Genomic DNA, 25,107 nt, shown 5'->3' with positions numbered 1-25,107 from the left:
AATAGTCCAAGTGATATCAGTGGTCCAACCGTATTTTATGAAGCTACGCGAATACTTTTTGTGCACAAAGAAAACAAAAATAACACCTTTGTTTTAATGATTTCTTCTTTTCTGAGGCAATCCGCCGCCATTCACGAGAGTACCATCACACATGCATGTGCCTAGTTGAAAAAGATACCATTTACATCAAAAATGTTAATTTATTGACTAATTTGTCATGCTGTAGCCATCAAGAAAAAGAGAATAACCTTTTTTCCTTAAATACATGTGGATCTACTCATTTAAATCATTTTTTATTTTAAATGGTTTTAAATATTCCAAGGTAAAAGTATTTTTTTGACAAATATCATTGATTATTTATCATTTTCCTTTAAATAATTTGGTACTTTTTTTTCTTCTTTGAAATATCAGAATTATTACGACCAAAAATCTCACTGTATTGCAAATTACTTTAAAGCTGGTGAATGGAATGAGAATGAGTGGAACTTCCTTGTATTTCTTTTTTTTTTTCATTATGATTACTTTCACATCACACCCCTCCTATACCTCTAGCAGGCATGCCTCTACCAGGTCCATGTGCCCTAAATATAGCCCGACTTTGGCTTGCGTGTCTGGATTTCCTGTCAGCTTCAGATCTGGGCTGTAATCTTGTGTAGCACTCTTTCTATCTTAAGGACATGTTAAATTAAACTCTCTCTATTTGTAACCGCCCTCATCATTTTCCTTCTAGTCCCCTGTCCTATATCATGCTTAACTGAACTTGTTGTTGGATTTTATGGATTGATGAGAAATGTAGATCCTTGAAAGATGAAACAGTGCAGTCATCGTTGCCATGGCTGACCACATGTTGTGTGTTGTTTCTCCGACATGAATATGGTATTTGGGCGCCACTAGATCTTTGAAAGGAATAGAGTGGCCATGGGATCAAAGCTTTTCTGGCCTTAATGCCTTTACCAGTTACAGTAGCATCCTTGCTCGTTCTGTCTATTCTGTTCACTCTTTCTGTCCACTTTTAATTAAATTACTGTAATTTGTGGCTGGAAATTGAATGACAGAGCCTGTTAATGGATAATGTTGGACATGTTATGATGTAATGTTTTCTTTAATGGTTTCTACTGTTAAAATTTCTACTCTGCATACTTAATATTTGTTCACTGACAATTTGTTAGGATAGACTTGTTGTGCAGCCAGGACTGTTGTCAGAAACTAATGTTGTCCCGGGCCCGGACCTATAACAAATTTTGTCCATGGCTCCAAGAATTTCAGTGACAAACCTACACACAGCATCTACTTAGTAAGTGATTACGACTTTGTTTTCCTATATTTTTAGGTTTGATATTGCTTAAATTATTGTGCTGATGGATTACTTGTTAGTCAGTTTTCATGATAAAACTTTTTTGGAAAAGTAGTGCCCTTAAATTTCTCAATAAAGCACTGTCGCCATACAAGTTTAGATAGATGCCTTTGCATCACATTGTATGTTTTTAGAGTTGAGTTGTCATGAGTTGCCATGAGTTGTCAAGTTAAAAATAGTTTGAGTTTTAAAAACAAGCCTTGAACATTCAGCTCCATTCTATTTTGCTTCGTCAATATATCTTATGTAAACGCCTCTATAAGAAACACGTCCAATCAGGTTCAGATGAACCTGAAACTAGCCTAATTATACAGAGCTTCCATAAGACGATTAGTGGACTAGCCATTCAGACAGATCAATGAACGGTCACTTTTAAAAATATGGTATTATGTACATCTCTAATATTCACATCAAGTGCAAAGTAATGTTCAACTCAGGTTATTGCTCAAACATTCTGTAATAAAATACACAAATACAAAATAATCGGCTGTGGTTTACATGACTCCATCCCAGGACAACTGAAATCTAAAACAGAGATTGGATTCCAGACATTTTTGCAGCAAATCACTCTAGTTTGCAGGTATTGTTGTCTTCTTTTTTTGCGTTTTTCTATACGGACCTTCTCCAACTCCTTTTATTGTTAGCTATGTTGACATTTTTCCTGTCAAATTCGCAAGCACAGAAAACGCGAATGCTCTGTCAGTGTGAATGAATGAATCCTGCAGTACCGGAACAGTTGCCGGAACTACTTTTCTGGAATTTCTGTGGAAAGAGGCTTAAGGTTTCTAGCTGCCACACCTAATGGTGTTGACTGGTGTGTAATTCGCAGCAGACAGGCAGTCAAAGGTGTTGGGAGGTGGAGAAGAACGGTAATCCTGTTACCAGGCTTCTTGCAATCTGCTCGAAAGTCTGTTGTCTTTATCTCAGTGCTGCCCAAGATAGAGGAAGAAATAGAGACAGTGGCTTTATGGTAAACACAGCCCAAAACTCTGGGCTGGATTAATCATGCACAGAGATTGCAGTTATTTCCCCGACAGAGTCTGGTTTGGGTAAGGTGCTCCATTCAGGGTAGCAAGATTTTTTTTTTGGTGCAGATCTATATAATAATTGATTTAAAAATACATTTATAATGCAATTCATACGTAAAGTCACTCGAATGCACCTCTTCTATAATAAGCATGTTTTTTATTTTATAATTAAAATTCATTTTTTGAGAAGATATCCAAATTGGGATATCAGGGTATCCAGGTCATACAATTGTCTTGGTGTCATACTGAAAAATTCTTGAAAGAAAACATTATATTTGACATCGTCCACCAAATCATGTGGAGCAGAAAAGAGAAAACAAAAAACAGGAACTGACCCCTCATGACTTTGAGTCAAGGTCAATAAGTCTCCTAGATCAGATCGTTTGACTTTTTAATAACAAAGAAAAAAGAAAAAAGTAAAAATATTTTTAAAAATCTTAAAATATTGGATCTTTTGACTTTTTAATAACAAGGTAATATCATGTGCTGCGACTCTTCTGAAAAGTAATATTAGTAACACATTTTAATTTATTATACTTGAAAAAAGTACTTTTTACCTTGAAAAAACTCTAAAAATCTAAAAAACGTAAAAAATAAATAAATAAATAATAATAAAAAAAAATCTAAAATATCTAAAACAAAATCCAGAAATATTGGATCTTTTGACTTGTTAATAGCAAGGCAATGTCATGTGGTGCGACTTTCCCAAAAAGTAATATTAGTAACACACACACACACACACACACACACACACACACAAAAAAATCTAAACATTTACAAAATGTAAAAAATAAAATCTTCCAAAACCTGTTTGGAAATAATGATTTTATTAAATGGTTACACCACAGAGGCATTTTAGAGGCATTAATCGTAAACTTTCTAAATAATGGTATTTCATATGAAAATAGTATAAAAGTGTGTAGAATATATTCTAAGAACTTGGCATATATGTTTTAAACTCAGTTTTTTATTTTTTATTTTGTGTTTTCCTTATCATAGATACTCTATTTTGTTATTGACCCAAATATATTTGGCCCAAATGGTATCCCATGCCCCATATGTAGGCTTGACATTTAAGACGTTTAATTCTAACTTTTGCACATAGCACTCCTGAGGTAGCTTTATGGTAATTTTAGCTAAATCAATTATTGTCCAAGTATGTATTTTCATAACGATGCAAATCAAAGCTACTTAGATTCCAAAGCTCTTACAGGTGAGGACAGAGACTTTCAGCAAAGACCCCTTTGGTATTCTAGACATGCTGGCAAAAGTAAACTCCTCTTGGTATCACGCATGAAGGATATTCTTACCTGTCCCAGGGGCTGGATGTGGCTTGGTATGCCAGGCAGGGGCTTAAAGGCCTGATCTGGTGCTGGGGGAATCAACTGGAAACACTGCGTGTAATTAGCATGTTTAGAGTTGCGGGTGACCCTGCTCAAGCGTTGATTGACAGTTCACGCTGCTGCCCGGCAACGGCCCCCTGGGAGGTTTCAAATCCCATCACTGGGCTGTAATTGAGTGTCAACAAACAGGCAGGCCTCCAACGGAGCAGACCTCTAAAGACTGCTGCATATCTCCAAATGGTGTGGATGGGATTCTCACAACACTTCTATAAATCAGATTCAGTCTGAATGCTTTGAATAAGAGTGCTTTGAAGTTATGACAAGTTCTTTTGATTCCTCAGTTGCGATATTGATATGCATCTGACACGTTTTGAAATAATGTTCTGGCAAGATGTGGCTATCAATTAAGGTAGTGTAGAAACATGACAGCATAATGACTTTAAGAACATTTAAGCTTTAGTAACACCTAGTTTTATGCAGTATCTATGTCAATGAGTTGATATTGAAGTGAAATATGAATTAGAGCATGAAAGGACCGCTTAAGTGTGGTATGTCACTGTTTATGACGCTGTGTGATGTTATGAATAAAAAAATAATGGTGCATTCCTGTAAAGCACATAGCTGACATGTCAAGGCTCAGCATGATGCCATGCATATCCAGTGCACTGGCATTACTGATGGTTTACTTGAATATGTATTTATGATTGCACTAAGATGTAATGTTCCATAACAATTATTTGTTTTAAGAACTTACTTTGATTCTTGTTGCATATGAATATTTTTTAAATCTGTCTTTTTCATTTTGTCCCTCTCTTAGCTCGATGACTGTGCTTTGCAGTTGTCTCATAATGGCAGTTATCTGGACTTGGAGTCCACCTTGGCCGAGCAGAGAGATGAACTTGAAGGCTTTCAGGAGGATGGAGGGTAAGCAACAGCAAAAAAAAAAAATTATATTTTAAAGAATCTTCACGCAACTGTTTTCTATAAAACAACTGTTCATCTCTAAAAATGACATGAAAAAACACCAAAAAGCACCATAAAAGTAGATTTTCATGAATGAATCATTCATTCTGATTTTTCATGAATGAATGATTCATTTTGATTTGTGAACTGAATCAACCAGTGCATTAAAGGGGTCATGAAATGCATTTTTGGACACTGCTGTGATGTACTCTAAAACAATATGGGTTATTTAGGTTAACAATGTATAAATACTCAGTATATATCAAACTATCTGGAACAGACAATGCAATAGTGGTAAAAACATGGTTACTCACACTGATGTATTGCGACGTTGCTGTTGGATCCAGTATAGTCAGACTTATCTTTTACTTTCAGTCTCTCTGGAAAGCTTCATTTGAACTGTTTAAAACTGGGGAATTTTGAAAGTATTCCAAGTTTGAAACTTACCAGGAATTTATGGAATTAATTGGAAATTTGGGGAAATTTATAAAACTGTATCATATACAAACATAAATATAAACATTTTGTTTGATCATAGGCTCACATGCATGCAAATTAATACACATTTTAAAAATGACATTTTTGGATTTTTTGTGGGGGAATCTGTGATGCTTTTTTCAGGATTTATTGATGAATATGAACTTATGAACAGTGTTTATTCAAAATATAAATCTGTTCTAATAAAAATAAGTCTTTACTACTACTCTTTATTAATTGAGCACATCCTTGGCTGAATAAAAGTATTAATTTATTTCAAAAAGAGAAAAGATGCTGACCCCAAACTTTTGAATGGTAGTGTATTGTTAAAAAAGGATTTCTATTTTAAATAAATGTTCTTTTTATTTTTAAACTATCTATTCATCAAAGATTCCTGAAAAATTAATCACAGGTAATAATAATAATAATAATAATAATAAATATTAAGCAGCACAAAGGTTTCCAAAATTGATAATCAATAAGCATATTAGAATGATGTCTGAAGAGACACTGAAGACTGGAGTAATGATGTTCAAAATTCAGGTTTGCATCACAGAAATACATTATATTTGAAAGTATATTACAACAGAAAACCATTATTTTAAATTGTAATACCGGCAATACTGCACAATATTACTTTTTTTTTTTTCTGTATTTTTGATCAAATAAATGAAGGTTTGATGAGCAAAAGATATGCAATGTTTTAAAACATTAAAAATAGTAATGTGTCCAAACATTTGACCAGTACTGTACTTCTGTATATGATAACAGAAAACTTGCTAGCAGAAGGAGCATCACAGCTTGATCACAGCACCTCATAAACTGTCTAGCTACTGTGTAAACACTTTTTGGTATTTACTAGTTAAACTTGAGTCCCATAGAACAAATATATTTAGAATATCAAAACTTAGATGTAGTCTTTGGGCTCAAATGCAGCAAGTGCAGCTTCAGAGAAAATGGAGGGGAATCCCTCTCTTAGGTGACTAGAGAGGATTGTGTGTGGGGGGAGGGTCATTTTTAGACTTTTGTTTTATTATTATCTCACCTAAATGTTTGTTCAGTCAGTGTATTTGTTTTTACTATGGTATAGCCTAATTTAGTTGCACAGTATATTACACAAAGCACAATTTTTTTTGCAGGATTTAAGAAATGATCTGTGCATGTTAAGGAGGAAAGCACAGTGCATTTAGGGGGCGTGGCCTCGATAGCCCCGCAGTAAGCAGTGTGCTGTGTGTGATTGAGCAGTGTGTAGAGTAGAAATTAAACTGAAATTGCATTAAATCTGGTTGTTTTAACCAAGATTATGCTGCAAGATTTTGTTCTCAACTACATTTAAGTTCCCAGTTCCTGAAATTTTGCAAATTTCCAGTTTATTCCCATTAATTCCCGTTAATTCCCATATATTCCCGTTAATTCCCATGGAAAGTTTCCAGTCTTGAAAATTCCCGTAATTTTGCAACCCTAAAACTGATAGTCTGTTCTATTTCTGATGTACTCCAAGCACTTGCTCTTTTGACGTGAAAGAGAAATGGATTCACGATGCAATGCAACAGCTCTTGCATCCGATGTAGATCTGGTGTTAGGATCGCAATGAAGTCAATTCAGAGACTGTTTTTTCACAACTTGTAATCCTCAGGGGATCTCTGTGGTTTTGTTGATGGAGTAATCCTGTGTTTTTGAACTTAAGAGAAAGTTTTGAGTTCTGAAATTTACAGGCATTTTTTATAGTACGTTGACTTGTTATATGTCAAAAGATGAAGGGAAATTTGATTTCTTAGTTCATAACCCCTTTAAAAAGAAACTGCTCAAAAGTATGATTTGTTCACTAATCCAGTTGCATTGACTCTCTTAAAGTTCAGTCTGTTTATGGTATTTATTTTTTTTGCCATTTTTGGAGCTTTAGAGCTGCCTGAAGATTTTTGTTTTATGTTCCATTAAATAAATTGCATTTTGGTGTGGAACGACATGAAAGCGAATAAATAATTACAGATTTTCACTTTTGGCAAAATTTTTCCTTTAATTATTTCCATGTTCTGACTTCCAAACTGTCAAAAAAAAAAGAAATAAATGAAAAAAAGAAACAAATGAGCAAGCCACTTAAGCCTCACCCTGTAAGCATATGTGCGTAAAGTTTAATGTTACAATAGACAAATATATATTAACTGTATACTAAGTCGCTTTGTCAGTTTTAATCACTAAGCCTGAATCACAAATCACTTCTAAAGATAAAATATCTCATGAGGATCCATGACACTGTTTAATATGCTGTTGTAATGTTTTCTTTTTTGTTGTCTTAGATGGTTTAATTTTATTGTGTAATTAGTAGTCTAGATTGCACATCAGTTTGAGTGGTTATTTCTCCAGGTCTCCCTCCATTCACATTGAGAAAATTCTTGCTTTGCTTATAGATCAGAGGGCCAACAGATGGATAAATTACTCGCATCTCCTTAAAAACCTTTATTGTCTTGGAAGAGGTTAGAATGTTAGAAGGTGAAAGTTGAAGGTGTTGGCTTGATTCTCAATAGCCTCTGGGTGACTATTTTCTTAATACCTAAATTTCGGTCTGTATTCACATCTTGTTACATTGGAGGCAACTATAAGCACAATCCTGTGACGTGCATTCCATTAAACATTCCATGTAAAGCTATCAGAAAGACCTTAAAATCTCACAGCACATGTTCCTTTATCTTCAGCGCATACCAAAGACGTTCTATGACAGGCCTCTATTCAGCCAGCCCTCAAAATACCTGACTGGTTGGCAAGGGCACAGATGACATCAGCCTCCGGTCTTAAGAAAGCTGGAAAGATTCAGAGTTAATTGTCTCGTTGAGCAAAGTCCAAGAGTAGATGCTTCTTTAAAATTAATGAAGGTTTAAAATACTGTTTAACCCCCAAAATCTGTTGAGCTTGCAGTTTTATATGCATGGCATTTGTCTGGAAGCCTGTTTCCGACAGCTTTTTTTTTTTTTTTTTTTACAATTGTGATTCTGTTTCTTGTAATTTTGACTCACAGTTGACTTTATTTCCCATACTTGCAGCTTTATCTCTTGCAATGTGAATTTGTCTTGCGGTTATGACTTAATATCTTGTAACTGTTTCTCGTAATTACACATTTATTTTGCGTAACTGCAACTTTATCACTCACAAAGTGACTTTATATCTTACAATTATGACTTTGTTTTTTGTAATTGTTATATATGATTATATGTCAATGTCACAATTGTGACTGTCTTGTAATTGCAACTTTATCGCTCACAATTTGACTTTTTTTATCTTACAATTGATTTTATTTCTTATAATTGCAACTTCACTTCTCTCAATGTAACTTTCCCATAATTGCAATATTATATCATATAAAGTCACGGTAACACTTTATTTTAAGGTCTCTTAACTAGTTGCTAATTAGCATGCATATTAATAGAATATTAGCCATTTATTAGTAGTAATTAAGCACATATTAATGCCTTATTCTACATGACCTTATTCTACATCCCTAATCCTACCCAATACCTAAACGTAACAACTACCTTACTAACTATTAATAAGCAGCAAATTAGTAATTTATTGAGGGAAAATTTATTGTAGTTAATAGTTAATAAGTGTTCCCTATTCTAAAGTGTTACCAAAGTCACTAGTCATAAGTCGCAATTTATAACTTGATTTATATTTTTATATGATTTATAAACAATTTATAACTTTATTTCTTGTAATTTTGATTTATTTCTTGAGATTTTGGATATATATCACAGTGTGACTTCTAATTTTAAACTTTATCCCACAATTGCCTTTTTATCTTTTTAACCTGATGCAAAAGCAAGTTTCCATAAATGAGTGTTCACAGTGGACATGACCTCTCACATCAATCGGATCAGATACTGGCGCAAACCCTTTTAAACATAAAATAAAACAAACAAGTTTTTCTTTGACCCCAATGAATGGCTTTTGACTCACAGATTTATTAGACAACATTGCTATCTTTTCTAGCCACTGAGTTGACATAGCTTCCAGAAACTGCCAAACGCCAGTGATTGAATGCTAAATTTTGGCATTTGAGGCCATTAATGGACAAGGCCGCAAATATTTAGAGATGTAGGCAGGTCTAGCCCCATTTTATTTCCACTGGATTGGGCTCAAATTTGAAATACAGTGGAAGACATAGTAGTGAATGGATGTCTTTTGGATGAGTGAGAGGCTGAAGGGCCACTTCTTTAGGTCTCTGAGAAATGAATGGTAGCACCAACTGGCATGCTGTTCCGCTCTTCTGTCTGTCTTCATGACCCCCCCAACCACTTCCCAAGAGGCTATCAAGGGTGTGCATTATTAGACCCATGCAGAGTGTCTGAGTGGGCTGTGGAGAGCTGGAATGGAGGACTACATTACTGTTAATAACAGGGTAATTCAGCACAGTGGGCTTTTATGGCCTGGATGGGCTGGAGTTCACAGCCCCCTCCATTTACTGCAGTTGTGCTTTATTACGGGGTCTAAAAACCTTGGCCGAAGTACGTGATTAAAACTGAACCCATTTCTCCTCCTTCTCTGTTTTGTGGTTTTATGTGATGTGTCTGACCTACATTTCATCAATTGCTGAAAACACAAAAAAGTAGGCTAATTGGCTCAAGGAATAATTTGAGATCCTTTTGTTGCTGCCTCATTGTTGCTACTGTATCTTCTTACTGTTTACATTAGGCCTGGAATGAATTACCAAGCTCTGCTTAATTCTCTTTTTTTCCCTCTTTTGGTGTTCAGTTCTTTTCAAACTGAGATTAACAGTTCTGAGAACTGCAATAGTACATTTTCTCCATTGCTTTGATGCACATTGTTGAATAACGTCATTATATACAAAATGTGATTTATTTTTGTTGCTTATCCATGTCCTTAAAGATTTCTTTCTTGATGTGGAACCTGGAGGCCTGTGATGGGATTCCAAAGGGACAATCAGAAATGGATACAGATTACAAATTGCATTCCACAGGTGCCTCAGTCATATGAAGTCACTTTGCGCTCTGATTGAGGAATGATCCTTTAACGCCTCATTTTGTAAGGTGGATATCTCTATGTCATAGTGGCTTAACCATCCTAATCATTACCACACCACCTCATGCAGAAAAAGCTGTCGGAGCCTGACACAGGGCCCCAAATTTAATCCCACATTGCTGTTAGTACGGACCCTCAGCTTTGGCAAACTACCAACAAAATTTCTCTCTTACACCAGGGCTCAAAAGTATTTTTGATTTTTGATTTTGATTTGCCAACATTTTTATTAGCCCTACCAGAAAAACCATAAATATGTTTTACTTTATCCAGAGGTTTTATTTTTTTATATTTTAGAAAAATAAAATAAATAAAAATATATATTTTTTGTTAAAATATTGTTATTTTTATTTAATATGAAATGTTCTTTACAAAGAAGTAAATTACATTTTAGTAGTTTTAAGTTTATAATTTTTGAAGCTTTGAAGTTTATAATTCAATAATGTAGTTTATGTTTGTAAGTTTATATGCTTCCAAGACTATTACAAGTTGCAATTTCAACAAAATGTTACCCAACCAGCTAAAATTATAAGTTTAAGTCTATAGTTAAAAAATATTTAAAATCGTTATACAAATGGATAAATAAAGTGGGAAAAAATAAAATATAAATATTAGATGAAAATGCAAATGAGAAATGTTGCCATGTCAGCTACACTGCAAAACATTATTTATCAGAGAATATATTATTTATATCAAAGTTTGTATGTTTGACAAGAAAAAAACATTTCAAAATACTTTTTACTTCAAATTTTACTTCCATGTTTACTTCCATGCTTCCATGTTTAATGTTACTTGCTGTTTCTTTGTAATTATTTATGAAATTTACTAGCAATTTCTGATTGAAAATTGTTATGTTTTAAAGTACTAAAATTATGAAAACTAAAATCGGAAGAAAATAAAAGCTAAAAATGGTAATTAAATGGCTAATTAAAAATATAAAATAAATAAATAAAGCTAAAATATAAAAATGCTAATTTATACAATTATATACTATAATAGAATATAAATAATACTAAAATAAGTTTACAAGATCTAAAAAAGTTATACAAGTTATATAAAAGTATAACTAAAATTTATACAAGATCTAAAACATATGCACATTGGTGAAAGAATGTAGAAGATATAGTGATAACACAACACTGGGAGAAGATGGGAAAAGTGACAATTCTGTCGACTCAAAACTCTTTCACATCACTGGCACTCAAGCCCTGAACTCTCTTTTACTTTGAAGAAAACTGTTAACATTAATAAATAAATGTGTCCAAAATCTCACTTTCTTTAAATATTGAAACCTCTGCCAGTCTCTCTCCTTCTTGCTTTCTCTGTCGTCTTATATTTTTCTTGAACTGTTTTTTTTTCCTGGCCGATGTGCCGGAGGAGCTGTCGTCGGACTCGGTTAGCCTCTGGCCCTGGAGAAACGCCTAGTTCTTTTAATGGGAACGCTTCAAATATTTGTGCGGATTACATGGATAGAGGGGTAGGAGGCTGCTCAGCTGGACCGCTGGATTTTTCCTTTATTGCTGAAGTAAATGGCAGGCAGAGGAGCTGTGGTCGAAAGTTTGGAAACACTGAGGTGCCGTGTATGTGTTACTATGATCTCTGTTTTTAGAGAGTCTTATGAATAGATTGACAGGTGATAGTACTTTAGCAGCTTTTTACAAATTTAGGGTGCTTCAAGCTAAATATAGTTTATGTGAATAAAATATAAAAAGGCTCTGTGGAATTTCAGCACCACCAGTGGCACAAAATGGTACTGCAGAAATAATTGTTTTCAAACAGGTTTCCTTCCCAACTTGGGCCAAATGAGCCAATATTGCTCTTTTGGGCTGGTTTGCATGCAAGCAAGTAAATCATTCAGACCATCTTTGTTATCACTATACTTAATTTTTTTTTCATCAATGTACACATGTGCATATGTTTTTATGCCTTAAACATTTGGTTTTCTGTGATGTTTCACCTACATCCATGGTTGTGTCCTTTTTGAAGCTCAAAGTTACAGTCAATAATTGTAATTCCATGGAAAAGTGCATGGACAAATGTCTTCAAAATGTTACATTTTGTTTTCCATAGAAAAGAAAAAGATGAGTAAGAGTTAGAAAATTATGTCAAATTCTGTATTTTTTGTAAACTATTTTTCTTGAGAAACACTTGAGAAGTGAAACTTAATTTCTAGCTTATTTGCTGAGTCATATCTGTTCCAGGAGGACTTGTATAGTCTGCTGTTAGTGCACTATAGGCAAATGGTTGTTTTTGAACCGGGTCCAAGTATGCAGGAGGTAAACGTTACCTGTCGGCAAAGGGTCTTCTCTCTGTAATTTTCTCCCTCTCCATTTTTCCCTCCTTTTGTGTCTTTATGGGACTTCATAGTGTGATATTCCATAAACAGGCGGGTGGTGAGGAGTCAAAGTTGGTTAGAGTGCGCCTGGCATGACTCTACAGACCCAGGAGAGACTGTATGGGGCCAGGATCAGGGTTTATAAGGCATTTGGGAGTACATAAAGAGCAGAACGCTGTGCTAGCTCATCTCAGAGGTCTGAGTCTGCTTTAAACTTCGACTTTCCCCACAGACAAGCATTTGTTATGATGGTCTGTTCAGGGGTTGTGATGATTAACCTGCAGAGGTTAGGTTTGTTTATTCATTTGCCAGGGTAGAGTCCTGAATACAGAATCCCTTGCTCACTCTTTCTTCCAGAGACTTTAGTCAGGATAGACACTATACAGTGTTTAATTGGTCACGAATATACATAAAGAGGCTGTGAGGGATTGAAGCAAAAGTCAAATTTGGATATGGTAGGTGGAGGAACCCTATGATTTGGAGACAGTCTCGGTAATTGGACAAATTGAGTGGTACTTTGTCTTAACTGATGCATCTTGTAGCCTAAATACAGTATCTGTATGTGTTGATTTTTCTATAACATGATTTTCAACATTTCAAATTGGTCAAAAAGTGCAGTGAACATCACTGCAGATTGAAACCTTGGCAACAAAACTTTGATTTTATTTATTTTAAAGGTAGAGTTCACCAAGAAATGAAAATTTGCTGAAAATGTATTCACCCTCTGGCCATCCAAGATGTACAAGAAATTGTTTTTTCATCAGAACAGATTTGGAGAAATTTAGCATTACACCAATGGATCCTCTGCAGTGAATGGTGCCATCAGACTGATAATAAGTTGATAAAAAGTTATCTGTCCAAACAGCTGATAAAAAAAACCCAAAACAGCACAATAATCCAAAAGTAATCCATATGACCAATTAATGTCTTGTGAAGTGAAAAACTGTGTGTTGTAGGGAACAAATTCCATTATTAAGACTTTTTAACTTCAAGCCATAGCTTTCGACTAAAATATGAGTCCTTTAACCATAGTATTACCTTACCTAATATGAAATCTTTGCATTACTCAATATAGTTGTATCTTTAATAGCAGGCATGAAGTTGCAACTTGCCACTAGATATATAAAAATGGAAGAGTAATTTGTATTGGTGAGTGGGTACATTTGCTAAAGGGATAGGTTGTGGGTTTGAATTCCAGGCAGTAAACTGATAAACATGCTGATAACATGTTTTTCTTGAATGCACTGTAAGTTATTTTGGCTAAAAGTTTCCAGTTGCCAGTTGAATTTAATTTGGAAGAACTCTATTGTTAATGCCAGATTGTTAATGCCAAATTATCGACTGGTTTTTAGACTACCCATTTACATCTACTGTCAGTGCAACGGTTTTTTATTTGTCTTCTTATGCAACAGAGCTGATGCGAAAGGTCTCTTCATGCTTGTGAAATTCTAACGTCAGGGTAATTTGTCTTGGATAAGCATAATGAGGCTGTCTGTGTCTTTTGCTGGTGTTACGTGGCCGATGTTGGAGACACTTTCTCCTTTTGGCCCCAAACAGATCTCAGGTTGCAGGGGCTATTCTGTTTCACAAAGCTGGGCACGTTTGTCTGGGTAAGTCAAATCATTGGGCCGTGAGCTGTGGAAAAAGACTGAGTCATCCGGCTGCAGATCTTCTCTCCAGCGGAGCTGCGCTCTGGGAAACGGCGTGGACAGCAGTGCAGGATGATACACACTATGTCAGCCATACCGTATGTGCTAGACTGTCCACAGCCATGTAGTCGCTTGGCAGGCACCCACATGCAGAAATTCTCACAGTATCAAGCCAAGACGAAAAGCCAAGACATACAGCTTCACCCTCAGAATCCATTTCTCCTGCGCTTTTCTCCGTATTGCTCCAGAAATACAAAAATTGGATTCCTCTGGGTATCTCATGCGTATTCTTAGACTCGCCGTTTAATTTGATAATGAGCATGTAGGGCGCTGTAGAGTACGGTTATGGTTAGTAGCCAAGCTAATGTTACTGGCGAGGAAAGTGCAAGTTCATTATGAAATAGATCCAGTTACTCATTAGCTTCAATGGCAGAAAGATTAAGTTGCAAGTGATGTCAAGTTGCTTTAGTAAAAGTTGTGCTGACAGATGCTGTCTGTGTCTGTTGATTTTTATGTGTCTCTGACCTATAGGCATGGCCTCGTATTTTATATTTCAAAAATTGCACACTTCAAAATGACATGAAAAAAATGTAGATGACCTATTAGGAAAATAGTTTATTTTTAAAAATTTTTTACTCTAGATTACGGTATTGCATTATATTACAAAATAGGTTAAAATATAAAATATTGTTCTGGTAAGTAAACTAAACTAAACTAAATTAAACGCCAGAATAAATTTAATGTATTATTAGATATGTATTTAAAATGTATTAATAAAAAATTAATAAAGAAAAAAAAATCTAATTGAAATAGATGTAAATAATAATAACAACAAATATAAATACAGTATCTCACAGAAGTGAGTATATCCCTCACATTTTTGTAAATATTTTATTATATATTTTCATGTGACAACACTGAAGAAATGACACTTTGCTACAATGTAAAGTAGTGAGTGTACAGCTTGTATAACAGTGCAAATTTGCAGTCCCCTCAAAATAACTGTCACAGTTATGGACTTTTGTTTGTGTTTTCATTCCCCATGTGTGACCTAGTTTCTGCCATCATCTAATTATCAGTTAATCACCTTCATTGTGTTCACCTGTCTGCCACTCGTTATCTCCACTATATTAGTTGCTGTCCTTTTGAGTTCCAGTTGTCGGTTATTAATTGTTGATGTGGACTTTACCCTGTGTGTGTGAACCCTCTCGTCTCCAGTTATATTAAATCTCTTATTCCCTTTTGAACCTTCGTCTCCGCTAGTATTTTGTGTGCACCGCACAGACAGACCCGTGACAGAAACTCAACACACATCCATTAATGTCTAAACCGCTGGCCACAAAAGTGAGTACACCCCTAAGTGAAAATGTCCAAATTGGGCCCAATTAGCCATTTTCTCTACCTGGTGTCATGTGACTCGTTAGTGTTACAAGGTCTCAGGTGTGAATGGGGAGCAGGTTTGTTAAATTTGGTGTTATCGCTCTCACTCTCTCATACTGGTCACTGGAAGTTCAACATGGCACCTCATGGCAAATAACTCTCTGAGGATCTGAAAAAAAGAATTGTTGCTCTACATAAAGATGGCGTAGGCTATAAGAAGATTGCCAAGACCCTGAAACTGAGCTGCAGCACGGTGGCCAAGACCATACAGTGGTTTAACAGGACAGGTTCCACTCAGAACAGGCCTCGCCATGGTCGACCAAAGAAGTTGAGTACACGTGCTCAGCGTCATATCCAAAGGTTGTGTTTGGGAAATAGACGTATGAGTGCTTCCAGCATTGCTGCAGAGGTTAAAGGGGTGGGGGGTCAGCCTGTCAGTGCTCAGACCATACGCCGCACACTGCATCAAATTGGTCTGCATGGCTGTCGTCCCAGAATGAAGCCTCTTCTAAAGATGATGCACAAGAAAGCCTGCAAACAGTTTGCTGAAGACAAGCAGACTAAGGACATGGATTACTGGAACCATGTCCTGTGGTCTGATGAGAGCAAGATAAACTTATTTGGTTCAGATGGTGTCAAGCGTGTGTGGCGGCAACCAGGTGAGGAGTACAAAGACAAGTGTGTCTTGCCTACAGTCAAGCATGGTGGTGGGAGTGTCATGGTCTGGGGCTGCATGAGTGCTGCCGGTACTGGGGAGCTACAGTTCATTGAGGGAACCATGAATGCCAACATGTACTGTAACATACTGAAGCAGAGCATGATCCCCTCCCTTCGGAGACTGGGCCGCAGGGCAGTATTCCAACATGATAACGACCCCAAACACACCTCCAAGATGACCACTGCCTTGCTAAAGAAGCTGAGGGTAAAGGTGATGGACTGGCCAAGCATGAGCATCTGTGGGGCATCCTCAAACGGAAGGTGGAGGAGCACAAGGTCTCTAACATCCACCAGCTCTGTGATGTCATCATGGAGGAGTGGAAGAGGACTCCAGTGGCAACCTGTGAAGCTCTGGTGAACTCCTTGCCCAAAATATTGATACTTTGGGCCCAATTTGGACATTTTCACTTAGGGGTGTACTCACTTTTGTGGCCAGCGGTTTAGACATTAATGGCTGTGTGTTGAGTTATTTTGAGGGGACAGGAAATTTACACTGTTATACAAGCTGTACACTCACTACTTTACATTGTAGCAAAGTGTAATTTCTTCAGTGTAGTCACATGAAAAGATATAATAAAATATTTGCAAAAATGTGACGGGTGTATTCACTTCTGTGAGATACTGTATATAATAAAAAAAATTATTGTATTAATAATAAAATATAAACTATGTCTTAGGCAAGCCACAAACCTTCCTCAAAGCAGAAGTTCTTGATTACTGATTTCCTCTGTATGAATATACTTTGGTAATCATCATCCTTCTTGTTTTTTAAGTTAGAAGGTGACAGAAATGTTAAAAATGAAGCTACAATGTATTTGAAAATGTTATCTAAAATGTATTTTAAACATGCATGTTAACTGTAGAGGTGTACACTACTACCGAATACATGTCTATTCTAAATATGCTTTTTGCTATATCACTGAGGTGTTTTAAATGAGTAGCAGGTCATTTTGGAGACTGCTGAAGCTAGGTAGTCACTTATGGAGATGCCTTGATCTGTGGCATGTTGCCAACCAGATCAGACATCAAACTTTCATTGTATAACTCGCACAATGCTGCATTTGTTTACAGGTCTCCGTGTTGCTGTCCTGCTTTCGTGAAGGAAACCTGCGGTATCATATGCTGTGGGTTTGAGAAAGTACAGCTTTTAGAAGAAAAATATCTTTTCTCCAATCTCCATGAGTTTCTGTTTTGTCTGTATTTCTTTACTGTGTTGCTTCCTGTCCACCTTATGTGTTTATCTCATGTCTGGTAAATGGAGGCTTCAGCCCACACGGATGCTACTACTGAGTCATTGCCGATCCGACTTGTTCTAAAGCTGAACATTAAGCATCCATCCATCTCCTCCAACTAAAATGCAGCTGCATCTCATTCCATTGTGTGTTTACTTCCAGTTATTCATGAGACAGACAGATCCTCCGTTCATCTGGCCTGATAATCTATGGAGGAGACGGGGGTTGGGTCTGTGCCCGTACTTGTCCGTCACTCTTTATATGGATGGCGTGACCTACATGTCATCCCCACAGCCACCTCTGCTCTCTAGGTCAGGGGAGTCCGGACGATATCTGACCCTTTTTTTCACAACATGGCTCTCTTCACCCACTCAGTCCGTCCAGTTTCTCGCTCCCATGAGTCACTTGGCAGTTAGTAGTAAGTCACAGGAAGTCAGTTGGATTTTTACTGTCTTTTGGAGCTCAAGGCCACACATGGTTTTAGTCTCTCAAGACTTTAGAAGCTTAATTCACCTGACCTAAATATACAGTAAGAGCAGACGCAACACAGAATCAGGCTTCTGGTGTAAACAGATGTGCTGTGGAACATTATTTCACCTTCACAAGTGTATATAGATAAGGCTGGTCCCTTTGTGCAGTGATAAAATGCTCTCCTATATATGGAGTTCCAAATGAATGTTTGGGAGAAGCTTGTTTGTATATTGATCAATCATAACACAAGGTTATTAACTTACTCCTGTAATAATTCATCTTGCATTTTATTCACGATTTACTGGTTTTCAATTTGTTACTAAACTGAGTGTTTTTTGTATTGTTTGGTTTTGCTTTGCTTTGTTTTTTGTTCAATTTTTGTTTTTGCTTTTACTTTGTATTGCCTTTGCTGTTTAGTTTAGTTTTTGTTTGTTTTGTTTCACATTTCTTTTTTGCATTTTTACTTTGTGTTACTTTTTGTTTCATTTTTGTTTTTGCTTTTTTAACTTTGTTTTTTGTTTTGCTCTGTTTCATTTAAATTTTTGCTTTTTGTACTTTGTGTTGCTTTTGCTGTGTTTTGTCTTGTTGTGGTTTGCTTTGCTTTATTTGTTTTGTATTGTTTCAATTTGTTTTGCTTTTTGTTTGTTTTGTTTCACATTTCTTTTTGCATTTTTACTTTGTGTTACTTTTTGTTTCATTTTTGTTTTTGCTTTTTTAACTTTGTTTTTTGTTTTGCTCTGTTTCATTTAAATTTTTGCTTTTTGTACTTTGTGTTGCTTTTGCTGTGTTTTGTCTTGTTGTGGTTTGCTTTGCTTTATTTGTTTTGTATTGTTTCAATTTGTTTTGCTTTTTGTTTTGTTTTTGTTAAAAATGTAGAAATATTTAATCAGTCATCTAAATATCACAACATGAAAGTAACATGACTACTTTTACCAAATGTTGCAATTATTTGTCCATGTATATATCTTAAATATTGTAATGTAATGCAATGAATTATGATTTATTTGTTTCTCTGAATTTGAATTCGCAGGATTTTTAATCAATGGACTGAGAAAACAGTTTGACAGTTAAAAAGTGCTCTTAATTCATATATTCAGAAAGACAAACCATACTTTGGTCCATCATATGGATATACGGTCCATATCTTATCATATAGTCCAACATAGCTCTGTAAATTTTTTACATTTATTAGATTTTCATCATGATGATCTCTTGTTTTGTGTGTTTTTTTTTCTTTAGGAGAGGAAAAAAGCACAGTATTATCCTGAGAACACAGCTGTCTGTCAGAGTCCATGCCTGCATAGGTGAGTAACAAGATGCTGTTGCTCTTCAAATAAACTATAAATGGTGAGAAAAACATTTTGTACTCCATCTTCACCCTTTAAAATTTCTGGCTCAGTCAGCAGATTCTGGCTACATCAGATTTTTTAGGAATTATTTTCTCATTTGTTGCTTGTTGAATGACGGATGTGTAAATTATACGTACCGAGGCCCCTGCCTGATTTTTACTGTGTGGTAAAGTTTTCCTGTTGCTAATAGGCCCTCACGCCGCAACGTTTATGATCTCGTTTAAATATGTTCCATGCTTGATTTCTCAATCAATATAAAACAGCTATTGCAGCAACATTATATGAATGCCAGGTAGTGCTTTACACACACACACACACACACACACACACACGTCTCAGCTTGTGTCATGTATATTGGGGATTTAAAACATTAAAATCTAATTCCGTTTTGGCTGGAAAATGCTTTTTTAATTTATAACCTGTGTGATTAGTTTTAAAAACACTCACAAATATGCCATGGTAACATCTTTCTGCCAGAATATTAAAAAAAGAATAACTGTAGCATGTTTGGACTCGCATTATCTTGCATAGTCATTGTATATTTCTTCACAATCTTGCTGTTTATCTCATGTCCCTAAACCCTGTTGACAGAATCAGGCTTCATTACCTCCTTAAGCCTTATCCCAGATTAACATCTGTGTCATTGTGTGGAAGCAGGACGGCTATGGCTATCTCTGTATCACGAAGGATTAAGTGTCACAGACAGCACCCACAAAACCCATTAAGCATATAAACCGTGTAGTTTATCTGGAAGTGTAGTATGCATGTAACTCACTTCAGAAGTTTATGTTACCCCTGTGACTCTTAGTCTCAGACAGCACACCCATGAACCATACATTATATGGACCGTCTGATGCTCACTGGACATAAAAATGGCTTTTATCAGTGTGCTTGGAAGTAATGTTTTACACGTTACCAGGCTGCCACAATAGCTGGGTTTCCATCTGTTGTGTTCTTTGTGAATTTTAGAATATCACACAAAACTTGTGATATTCCAATAATGATGTGAATAATTATTTTAGGATTATTATTAAATTTGGTGAATTTAAGTTATGTTCATGTAATAATGTTTATTTGTGAAGTGCACATTGCCGTTAACATTTTGTTGTTTTTTCCTCAAGTTGTATGACATCTGACTAGCATATGTGTGTGTGTGTTTGTGTGTGTATATTTCCATATATATGTATATATATGTACATTTTGAAATTGTAAAAATTGTAGCCTCATCAGAATGATACGAAACTTGGTGACTTTTATGGCACTTGGGATGTGAACACACAAAAAAATTGAGGGCATGATTCGAAAAAGCTAAGTGCTTGTAAAAAAAATAGTCACACTCATGGTCTTCGATCAAAAATGCCCGACCATAGGAAATTAATGGGAAATGGCAAAAAAATGTAAAATGCTGAATATTTTTGTGTGTACAATCTACAAATCCTCTACAATGCAGAAATAAATTGCACAGCAATGAAGGGGTGAAACTCTAAAACATTTAGAGTGCAAAATCAACACACACACACACACACACACACACACCCTTATGAACTGGTGTGTCTGTAACACAGCAACTATGTAAAATAAAATCAATAACTACAATTTAGTAAAAAAGTGGACAGCAAGGAAGGGGTTACACTCTAAAACATCAAGAGTGCAAAACAGACACATCTACTCACACACACTCACTTGCACACACTCACAGACACACACACACACACACAATTATACACACTCAAATTAATTGGTATGGCTATAACCATATAGCCAAAATGAGTCAGAAAACTGAAATAAGAGGTTGAAATCAGATCAAACCCAGAAGGATTAAGCTCTTATAATTACATTAAGTTACATTTTTATAGAATTTTAATGTTTTGTATAACAAAATGCTTTCTGTGTTCAGGTTTGACTGTAGTAATAATAATTCAAAAACTGACGCTTCAAATCAACATTTAAAACAACAACAAAAAAATATAAACCTTGACAAAAAGTAGTCTTTGAGAATGCCTTAATATACATTTAAATCCACAACCTAATAAAAGTTAACAATTATGTATAAAAACAGCTAGGAAATTCAAAAGCCTCTCTATAGATTCCCATACAGGCATCTAGTGGTAACACCATGAAATTGCATGTTTTTCTTTCTTTGCTCTCACCAGGAGGTGCTAATCAGCCTTAATAAAAAAGGATTTTAAAGGCCTAGTCTCTATTTTAATCTGAGAAACTGCATTAATTGAAAAAACAAACAAACACATTTTTTTTAGTTTTTTGTATTATTTTCATTTATAAAATGAAATAAGGAAGAATTTATAATAATTATTGTATAAATATTAACTATTATCATACAATTCTCTCAAAATACAAAAGAAAAAAGAAAAAATATTATTGAACAAAAATATATTAGATTGATTTTACTGAAGAAAAAAAAAGAAGTTAGATTTCAGGTGTCCAGTCACTTTTGACTGCGAAGACCATGAGTGTGATTCACAAATAAAGACCACACAAGGGTTAATTAATAATACCAGATAAAACTTTGGATTTTAATGATGTACAGTATTAGTGAATGCTGAAATTAATATGAACTGAGATTAATAAACACTTTACAATAATCTTTCATTGTTAGTTCATGTTAACTAATGTAGTTAACAAATGTTAACAAATGGAACCTTATTGTAAAGTGTTACAGAAAATTTAAATATTTTAAAAAATATATATATTTAACAGTGTTTACCTGTCAAGTGAACTTTTAAAAATTATTTTTTTTACTCAAATTTTATATCAAATATTTTGAAAGATTCAAAGTTTTATTTGCACACCTTTATTTTAAGCTTTTAAAGTGATCTGATTTCACATTTACCCACCCTTAAACATCCTCTACAACTTTGGCTGCTTTACATGTCGGTCAGTTGGCTTTTTCATGTCTAAATGAGCGGTTCTTGGCTGGAATAATCCACAATATGGACCAGACTACATGCCGACAGTCAAACGTCTAAGTGATTCACTGCTGTTGTCTACAGGAACTGGTAGTCGGTGTTTAAGACAAGTGTGTGTCTTTAGCGAGCAGTATAAACTTAGTGGCGTGCTGCACTGCAGCCAAGCACACGTGGCTCGTACGGTTTTCCCTCTCCAGACTACAGGGGAAAATATAACCGTCAGCCTGCAAAAGCCATTAAGCTTAGAACTGTCAGATTTTAATTTGTACGTTTCGCAAAAGTGTTATTTAAGGGTACCAGGGACAAAAATTGCCCAATGAAAGAAGCGCAGTTATCTCTCACAGTCAACTCAATTTACCGATCCTGCGTGCCTGACGGATTGCGGCATCTTTGGAAACTCCAAAGCTGTTTTGCTAGGGGTATTTTGGTCCAAAAATAAAGTTGCTGAAACTCCTGGCAAGGTCTGAGAATCTGTTGAGAGAGATTTTACGAACCAGACCTGCTCAGACACCTGCCCGTGAGTCGTTTTCCCATTCGTTCTCTCGCAATTTGCGAACCGTGAAAGAGGGCAGCAGCTTAGCACAAGTACTTCTTGTAGCAAACCCTTCCTAGAAGCTTCACCTATCAGCAGCTCTGAACGTTTGCTTGTTGATTTGTGTCTTGATAACATGCTTTGAGTCACTACGTTGTTTGTCTCTGTGGAATCAATGTTCCGTATCTATGATTTAAACCCGTATGGAAAAGAGCAGCTTGATAAGAGAACCACTATGCTCTACAGATGTTGCCTTGCCTCTCTTGTTGAATGTTTTCCTGCCATTCTATCCTCTGTCCCGGGACCTGTCCTAAACCACGCTGCATTCCTTGTAGCAATGATGGGATCGCTTTTCTGACCAGCTGTGTGCTTGTGTGATTGAAGGCTTATTTGGGTCAAAGGTGGGTCCTGTGTGTGGGAGGTAAAGGCTGGGTAATACTCTCTCTCGCTCTCTAAGCGGATGACCCAAGATGACAGCTGCTGCTCTTCAGCCTTTAATGCGTCTCTCAGTTTTTGTGTTAATGAAAGAGCAGGACGACTATTTTGAATGAGTTTTGTTGTAAATTAGCAGTTTTCGTTTTATTTTTTAGTTTGTTTTAGTGACATTTCGTGATTTTTTTTGTTTTAATTTGTTTTTTTTTTTTGTTTCATTTTATTTCAGTTTTTTTATTTTTTATTTTAGTACTTCACCTATTTTATTTCAGTTAGTTGCCAATACAACATTTCATATTTTCATTGTTTGTTTATTTTATTGTATTTTATTTTAATGAAAAGATGTTTTAATAGCTTTAGTTTTGGTTAACAATAAAAATGTATCAACCACTTATTACTGACTATTTATTGTCTTTTTGAAGCAGTGTTTAATTAATTGTAAATTTGTTTTCATGTATTATTTATTTTTAAATATTAATCCACATTAATCTTTAAATAGGTTAAAGCTGAACATTTTCAAATGCAAATTAGATTTTGCTGTTGCTTTGAAATTGGTAATTTCTCTTTTGGATTTAAATTTGGTATTGTAGACTCGAGTAACACTCGATGCATATTGCATTAAAAATATATTCAAAGATTAAATTAATCTATTTTGAATGATTTTTTATTTGCACATTCTTTATCAAAGAACTAGTATGCACCAAGGCAGTTCTAGAATTGGTCCTGAAACTGTTTATTTTATTTATTTTTTTCAGTTAGATCAATTACAGCCTTATATTTGTCACTGCATTTAAACTTTAAGAGTTAAAATCAACTGCAGTTTACGACTGCAAGTTTTATGTGATATCAGTCATGTATTGTTAATCATGTATCATCATAATTTGTGCCAAATAATTTGATCCACTGATCCTGATAGAATACCAATTTTACCCCAAATTTTTGGAAACAGGGCCTTTTAACCCCATACACAGCACTTTTTGGTCAAATAAAGCAAAAAAACATTTATTTGTAACAGTAATTTCATGTATGGAGAGATGCATGTTGCCTATAAGCATTGCCCATTTTCAGTGAAGTTGGCCATGCTTTTGATTGCACATTCGAGGCCCTTTATCTCAAGTTTGATGAAAGGAATGAACTCAAAACCACTTTGCTGCTGCTATTCATAGCAGACTTTACACAGCACACTGTCATAAATCAACTCACCAGAGTGGGCTGTCAACAGACCTGATGACACAACGCCATGAGAACTATTTTCTTGCACTTGTCTGGGCTCATTAGCAAAACCTTTTGCACTTGTGCATTTAAGCCTGATTTATATTTTCCATGTCCATGCTGACTGCTTCATTAAATGACAGGAGTGTTTGGCTACTGCTGTGCCCAGTATGGGCTCTATGACCTCAATGTTTTGACTGTCCATCATTATTATTATGGGAAGTTACATGGGTCAACTTTGTAAGCGTGAGTCTAATGGGTTCTAGACCAGGGGTTTTTAAAACATTTTGGTGCCAAGGAACCCCAAATGTGAAGGGTATCCCTTGTGAGTGGTCCCATTCTGAAAATGTAAAGGCAGTTACTTTTTTTTTTTTTTTTTTGTATGGTGAGAAAGTCGTATTATAAAGACAAAAAAGTAATTATTTCCAAAATTAAATAATTGACTTTTACTTTGCCAATTAACTAAAGCAAAATGTTGAAATATGTTAAAATATTATTTAAAAATATTCAGTTTAAGTAGAATTTTTTTTTATTTTGTGAATGTATATATTTCATGAAATGCCCTTTAAAAAAATCAGTCATTGCTGAGTATAGTTTGAAAATATGTACTTTTGCATATGCCTTGTCAAATAGTAAATGGGCATTATTTTTATGCCAGTGACATGCAATCTGCAA

General features: G+C 35.3%; 1 protein-coding gene across 1 annotated transcript in view; it reads left to right on the top strand.

The window, feature by feature from the left end:
• Nucleotides 1-25,107, top strand: part of fhod3b (formin homology 2 domain containing 3b) — a 181,231-nt gene that overhangs the window by 11,874 nt on the left and 144,250 nt on the right. Inside the window, 2 exon segments of the mRNA XM_058746369.1 lie at nucleotides 4,543-4,649; nucleotides 19,220-19,284. Coding sequence (XP_058602352.1) covers nucleotides 4,543-4,649; nucleotides 19,220-19,284 — 172 coding nt within the window.

Source organism: Onychostoma macrolepis, chromosome 16 (assembly GCF_012432095.1).
Source record: "Onychostoma macrolepis isolate SWU-2019 chromosome 16, ASM1243209v1, whole genome shotgun sequence".
In the NCBI taxonomy this organism is placed as follows: Eukaryota; Metazoa; Chordata; class Actinopteri; order Cypriniformes; family Cyprinidae; genus Onychostoma; species Onychostoma macrolepis.
Note: the sequence above shows the minus strand (reverse complement) of the source record. Positions and strands in the feature narration are given on the sequence as shown.